At 40.5% G+C, this 7,558-nt stretch overlaps 1 protein-coding gene across 1 annotated transcript; it reads left to right on the top strand.

Moving 5' to 3' along the window:
• Positions 1 to 4,762: 4,762 nt before the first annotated feature.
• LOC103006071 (sperm-associated antigen 1-like) lies at positions 4,763 to 6,876 on the top strand (the record flags this gene model as incomplete). The annotated part of the gene is given in 3 exon segments (XM_057554952.1): positions 4,763 to 5,570; positions 5,573 to 6,255; positions 6,257 to 6,876. Coding segments are annotated over 3 exon segments (1,611 nt in total), but the record flags the coding sequence as incomplete, so codon positions are not given.
• Between the last annotated feature and the right edge of the window lie 682 nt (positions 6,877 to 7,558).

Genomic DNA, 7,558 nt, shown 5'->3' with positions numbered 1-7,558 from the left:
TAGCTATTTTTAAACCATGAGGTACTCATTCTCATCTTAAAGTTTATCACGGATATTTCCACCAGGCTAGGCAGGGAAACCTGGATGAGAAGTTTGTGACTAAAGGGCTGTATAACTCTGGCAAGTTACCTAAGCTCTCTGCATCTTTTCATGCTGTAGCCCACCAGCCATCATAATACTTGTCTTACTTATCTACCAGCACTGTTAAGAGAATCACATAAAATAATGATGCCATTCTTTCCTGGAAACAATACACTGACTTCCTAGTGAACCTAGAATAAAATGTAAACTCCTTTCACGACCGGCAATGCTTTCCTTCTTCTAGCCCCTGACCACGTTTCCAACTTCTCCTGACATCCTCTCACTCATTATTTCCATTTTCATTGCAGTGGCAAACTTTTAGTTTTTCAAGCATATCAAACCCTTTCCTTGACACAAGTTCCTTTGGCCTGCAATATTTTTTCTCCCACTTTTCATATACTTGGCCCTTTCCATTTTCTAGGTTTCTGCTTAAATTTCACATCATTAGAGAGACCTACACTTATTATTTGTCACCTCAAATAAGACATACCCATATTCTTTGTCTAAGAGCACGCTGCTCATTTTTTGTGACACTTGTCTTACATGTTTTGTTATTTTTTTAGACATTTTTTCGTTACTGTTTTCTCTATAGCCAGCTAGGCTCTAAGTCCCAATAAGGGAAGGACAATTTGTGTTTTATTCACCACTATACACCCAGTACTAGCATAGAGTGGGTACAGGATGTGTCTCAATCTTTACTATTAACTGAATTAATAAATGAATATCGATGTAAGCGATTAGAGTTTGTTAGTTAAAGGAAAGAGGAATGAAATCAGGTTGACAAGAACTGACTTCACTCTTGGTTTTTCATTGTCTGTTTAACTTAAGCCAAGTTGTTCCTCATCTCTGGGTTTCATTCCTCATTTGTAAAATAAAGATAATGGAAATGTAATGCACACAATGCATGTAATACATGCGGACATATACTGTATAATGCTAGCCATGTACAAATATAAGGTGCTATTATTTATAAGATCAATAACATTTTTAAAAAGAAGATAATTCCATAGGTACTTACATTTCTTTAGAGACTTCTAGTCCTTCACCAAGAAAGTACGAGACAGAATCAATGAAAGTAAATACAATCTTTGTGACCTGTTTTGATTTTCTAGTTCCAAGTCTCTTTTGCCTCCTAGCCTGGTGATGTCTTTCTTGCCATTACTTCTAATTTTCACATTTCTCCAATAGTGTAAGTAATATAAAATTGCAATATAAACTTGGTAAACTTGGTTAATGAGAAAACTTATGAAAAGAGTGAAAATAAAAGTAATGAAGAAAAAAAATTTTCTCATTTCTTTCACCACTTCTGAAGACTGTTAGTTAGTAGAATGATGGAGAATGATCCTAGAGCAGGGACATTTTATTCACTGTCCAATCACAGTGTCTAACCAATGGGATCATGAATATGTAATTACTATTATAAGTAATTACTTATATTTGCATCACAGTCTTTGAACTCTGCAATCTAATGATATTTTGAAGAAGAGAAAAGAGATAAAATATCTGCCTTCCCAAATTGCACTATTCTCTATCTCAACCAGGTATTTAGTCAGGGAGAAATCTTAGGGAAAACTATTAAAAATTAGAGGAATGAGGTTCTTTCAGGAGAATTCATTTACCTCTCCCCACTATCCTATTAGAAGCATAATTGACTTAGAGGCACAGGACATGCCAATCCTATTAAACATGTGAGCCTATAATGTGCAGGACTGCAGATCTAAATGTCACCTTTTAAGCTCCCTTATGACACATACTTGGATGCCACCGAGTCCTGACTGTGGTGGGATGTGCTTCTTGAAGGAGGCTTGGAGCCATCTGTTTATTCTGGCATGAGTTTCACTTATGAAGTTTGAAGACTTGGTAGCAATTAGTTTCTGGTTTGTTTTACAGTAATTAAAAATGAAAATAAGCTTGAATTTCTATGTGCCTCACATACATAACCATTATTCCCATTTATAATACAGAAGCTCTATGGGGTAATTAGGTCTCATACACTCTTTGTATAGGTTGAGTCTTAATCATTTTGGGGCTGCTACAACAAAAATACCATAGACTGGGTGGCTTAAACAACAAACATCTATTTCTAACATTTCTCAAACCGGGAAAGTCCAAAATGAAGGCTTGGGCAGATGTGGTGTCTGATAAAGTCACTTCCTGTTTGGCAGACAACCATGTTCTCTTTCCATTCTCCTAGCAAACTCTTACAAGTCTCTTCTAAGGGCACTAATCCCATTCATAAGAGCTCTACCTTCAGGACCTATTTAGCTCCCACTTCCTAATGCCATCTTACTAGAGGTCAGGAAACCAACATATGCATTTTGGGGAAACATTTAATTCATAATAAGTTATCAGCATCCTGATGGGAGTTGCAAAGCCCAAATAGAGATAAAAACAGGGATCACTACTGAGAAAAGATGAGCCCACTGCCCAAACCTTGCTTGGGAAGCCAAATGGAGTTAGGGTCAGGGAAAAGGTCGGCATCAGTAACCAATGGGAAGTGGCATATTTGAACAACACAAGAAGGGAACCTTGATTCCATGGGCCAATTGTAAGTCAAAAATCCAGGCACTGAGTAAGAATAAAACTGTCATGAGAGTAGGCATCTGATTAAACCTCATTCCAGACAGATTTTCATAGTTCAGATTTTTTTTTAAGGTTCAAGGTCCCCTTTATATTGAAAACACTCCAGTTAACTATGAAGAGTCAGTGCTTTGAGTCCTAGTTCATATGCTGGTTTCAGAGTTTCTTTCTGTACCAGTTTCTAGCAATAGTCCACAATGGTTAGAATAGCGGGATTTTAACATGGAAACTTCAGTATTAAGACATCTCAAAGGAATCCCTGTAATGGTCTCCAGATACGAAGGTCAGGGGACTAAGAGTCCAACGCTCTCACATTCTTTAAAAAAAAAAAGGTCTTGATTTGTAGGATTTGTTTATTACTCTGTAGTAAATACAGCATGGCCGGGGCTTCCCTGGTGGCGCAGTGGTTGAGAATCTGCCTGCCAATGCAGGGGACACGGGTTCGAGCCCTGATCTGGGAAGATCCCACATGCCGCGGAGCGACTAAGCCCGTGAGCCACAATTGCTGAGCCTGCGCGTCTGGAGCCTGTGCTCCGCAACGGGAGAGGCCACGATAGTGAGAGGCCCGCGCGCCGCGATGAAGACTGGTCCCCACTTGCCGCAACTAGAGAAAGCCCTCACACAGAAACGAAGACCCAACACAGCCATAAATAAATACATAAAAAAAAAAAAAAAATACAGCATGGCCAATTTCAAGTTATCAAAAGTTAAAATTCCTAGATATCTTACACTGGTGCTCTCTAGCTGATTCAAATGGGCTCTAGCACACCACTAACTATTAAATAAGGCTTCCAGAAGAAGGAAGAGAAGTGAATTATCCAAAATCTCCAGATTCTGAGACAAAGTCAGTCCTCACCCCCTTGTGTTCTGGATTTGAGCCCATCTTTCCTTGTTGTAGAATTGAATTCTTAACATGTATTTTCTTTTTCTTCTGCCTACCTCGGTTCTTCCCTCTCCAATGACTCATTCCCAACAACTAATAAACATGTTCTATCATCATTCATTCTTAAATGAAAAGCCATCACTTTAGCTCGTATTTCACTGTGACCCAAATTTTCTACTCCCCTACCCAGCCAAACTTTGTAAAACAATTGTCTTTTATTGCTATGTCCACTTCTCACATTTCACAGAAATTCAACTATTAGTCATCAAAATATCCTCCACATTGCTAAATCAAATAGCCTCATTTTTACCCTTAACTTAATCTTTTAGCAGCTTTCAACATGGTTGGCTACACATGACTTCTGGAAATCACTTCTTCTCTTTGTTTCATTGACACTAAATTATGATGATTTTTCCTCCTGTCTCTCTGATTGCTCCTTTTTTACCTCAAAAGGCCAAATATTGGAGTGTTTCAATACATTATCCTTGAGTCTCCTTTTTTTCTTTGTACACTCAACATTGCAGCTCAAATTCAACACATTCTAAATGCTGAAAAACCCCAAATCTCAACCTGAAGTCTTGACGTCTCCTCAGAACTCCAGTAGTAAATATCCAACTTTGTACTTTCATTTGGATGTCTGAGTCACATTTCAAACTTAACAGGACCTGGACAAAATTTTTTGTCTACACCATCGGTTGGCAAACTACAACTATAACTAAAATCTGACCCTCCACATAATTTTGTTAAGTAAAATTTGACTGGAGCACAACCACATCTTTTTTTTTTTTTTTTTTTTACATTTTGTCTATAGCTTATTTCACACTGCAGTGGTAGATTTGAGTAGTTACAACAGAGACTGTATAGTCTTCAAATACTAAAATGCTTACTATCTGGTTCCTTAGAGAAAGTTTGTCAACATCTGGTTGATATACTCAACCTTCTCTTATTCCAGTAAGTCTTTACCTGATTAGATAACACCACCTTCTGTCTCATTTCCCGAGCCAAAATTCTCAAAATTATGTTTGTTTGGAGGCAAACGCTCACTTCCCGCATCCACTCCCCGCAGAGGCCGCGGAGCCGGCGCCAGCCGGGCGCCCCGCCGAGCCGCGCGCCATGGGCAACATCCAGAAGAAGCTGACGGGCAAGAGCGAGGGCGGCGGGCGGCCGGAGAGGGGCGCGCCGCGGCGGGGCCGGGCGCCGGAGGCCGGCGCGGACAAGCGGAACCGGCCGCGGGCCCCGGCGACGGCGGGCGGCGCCAGTGGGCACCCGGGCGGCCGGCGGGGCGCCGAGGACCCCGCGTCCAGCGCGCCCCCTGGGCCCGGCGCGTCCCCCGGACGTGGCGCGCCGCCGCCGGCGCCGGCGTCCGCCGCCCTGGTCGGCCCCGCCGGCCTGAAGAGCCAGGGTAACGAGCTCTTTAAAAACCGGCAGTTCGCCGAGGCGGCTCTCAGGTACTCGGCGGCGATCGCGCAGCTGGAGCCTGCAGGAAGTGGAAGTGCAGATGATCTGAGTATCTTATATTCAAATAGAGCAGCATGTTACCTAAAAGACGGAAACTGCAGTGGCTGCATTCAAGACTGTAACAGGGCTCTGGAACTTCATCCATTCTCAATCAAGCCTCTTCTTCGACAAGCAATGGCCTATGCAACTTTAGAGCAGTACCAGAACGCTTATGTGGATTATAAAACAGTGTTGCAAATAGACTGCGGAATCCAGATAGCAAATGACAGTGTTAACAGGATAACAAAAATGTTAATGGCCCTGGATGGACCAAGCTGGCGGGAGAAGCTGTCGCCCATTCCTGCTGTGCCCACTTCCGCACCATTGCGAGCTTGGCGGCCTGTGGCAGAGACGCCCCCAGACCAAGTGGGAGATTCCTGCAGCCATCACCAACCGGGCATCACAGATGAAAAAATGTTTAAAACCCTTAAAGAAGAAGGAAATCAATGTGTAAAGGGCAAAAACTATAAAGATGCCCTTAGTAAATACAGTGAATGCCTAAAGATTAACAGCAAGGAATGTGCCATTTATACAGAGCCCTCTGCTACTTGAAGCTGGGCCAGTTTGAAGAGGCAAAGCAGGGCTGTGACCAGGCGCTTCAGATAGATCTCAGCAATGTGACAGCATGCTATAGACGAGCGCTTGCTCACAAAGGACTCCAGAATTATCAGAAAAGTTTAAATGATCTCCATAAAGTTCTCCTACTAGACCCAAATATTTTTGAGGCAAAAATGGAACTGGAAGAGGTCACCAGAATCCTGCATGTTCAGGATAATGCAGCATCATTCAACAAAGAAAAGGAGAGAAGGAAAATTGAGATTCAAGAGGTGAATGAAGGCCGTAAAGAGCAGCCTGAAAGGACCTCGGAGGACGTCTCCACTGACTCCCGTGCTTCTGAGAAGGGGGACACAAGCAACAGGCCCCGAGAATTCTATGAGAAACTACCAATCCCCAAGCCTAACAATGCCTACAAAGTTGGCCAGGTTATAAACGCCGTCAGTACTAGGAAAGATAAAGAAGCCTGTGCACACCTGTTAGCCATCACTGAACCGAAAGACTTGCCAGTGTCGTTGAGTAACAAACTTGAAGGGGATACATTCCTGCTCCTCATCCAGTCTCTGAAAAATAATCTTATTGATAAAGATCCTTCTTTGGTATATCAGCATCTTTTATATCTGAGTAAAGCAGAAAGGTTTAAGATGATGTTGACACATCTTGATTTGCAAGGGCCAAAAGGAGCAGATTAAACAGCTCTTTGATGACCTCTCAGACACACCAAACAAACATTTTACTTTAGAAGATGTGCAGGCCCTCAAAAGGCAGTATGAACGTTAAATAAAGATTATTGTTAGATTTCTTCCATGCAGGTATATGATCCAGTAATGCTAATGAGATGGTATTGTAATAGAGTTGCATGGATAAAAGCTGGCTTAGAAAAGATCCCTTGGTCTGGACTATAAAATATTTTACTTATTTTTATACATAGAACACATATATTCTACAATCTGCTTTTTATTAGTTGTAAATATTTTCTTACGTACCAGAGCTAACATCTTTATATTTAATAATAAGTATATCTGGAACTTGTTAAGATGCATTTTAATTTATATTATACATTTTCTTTTAATAACTTACTTGTTAAAATTTTGAGTTAAATTACACTTCTTTGGGCTATGAAGGAGTCCTGTTAAGTTTGATAGAAATGTATTTCTTTACAGTTCATTTTTAAAAGTGAAAATCATTAACAGTGATTATTACATCACTTTTATTTCCTGCTAAGATATATATAAATCCCATTTTATACTACTTGTGGATTACAGGCCTCTAAGATGAAATGTAACACTTAAGTCTATAATATGAAATGATTATTAAATAAATTGTGATTATTAATTTAGAAAAAAAATTATGTTTGTTTGTTTTCTTTTCCTTACCTACTACATCCAATGTATCAGGAGTTCCTCTGGACCTTACCTTTAAAATAAACCCTAACTCTTTCTATTTTTAAAATCTCCTCAGCAACCACCATTGTCTGGTGTATGAAGCACTGACACAACTTCTTAATGCTTTCCGTTCTTTTTTTTTTTTTTTTTTTTTTGCCCTTTTATAATCTTTACAGTCATCTTAAATTTTAGAAAGTTCTTCCTAAATTACATATCAGATAGCCCTTCCCCTGCTTAAAAACTTCCAATAGCTATCCATTTCACCTAGAATAAAATTCAACTCCCTATTTTATCTTACAAAGTCCTAGATGATTTGAATTCTTCCTCTTTCTGCTGTAAGCTCTTTTCTCCTGCTTACTCACTACATTCCAGCCTCACTGAGTTTTCTGTTCCTCCGACGTGCTAAGTTCCCATTTCTGGACCTTTGCATTAATCACTGCCTCTGCCTGGGATTCTCTTCCTCCATGAGTGCCTGCCATGAAAAGCTCCTTCTCATCAATCAGCTTTCAGCTCAAATGTCACTTCCTTCAAGAGGCTTTTTCTTAATCACTCAACCTAATACCATCACCAAGACATA

Source organism: Balaenoptera acutorostrata, chromosome 10, assembly GCF_949987535.1.
Source record: "Balaenoptera acutorostrata chromosome 10, mBalAcu1.1, whole genome shotgun sequence".
Classification (NCBI taxonomy): domain Eukaryota; kingdom Metazoa; phylum Chordata; class Mammalia; order Artiodactyla; family Balaenopteridae; genus Balaenoptera; species Balaenoptera acutorostrata.
This window is presented reverse-complemented; position numbering and strand designations above follow the sequence as displayed.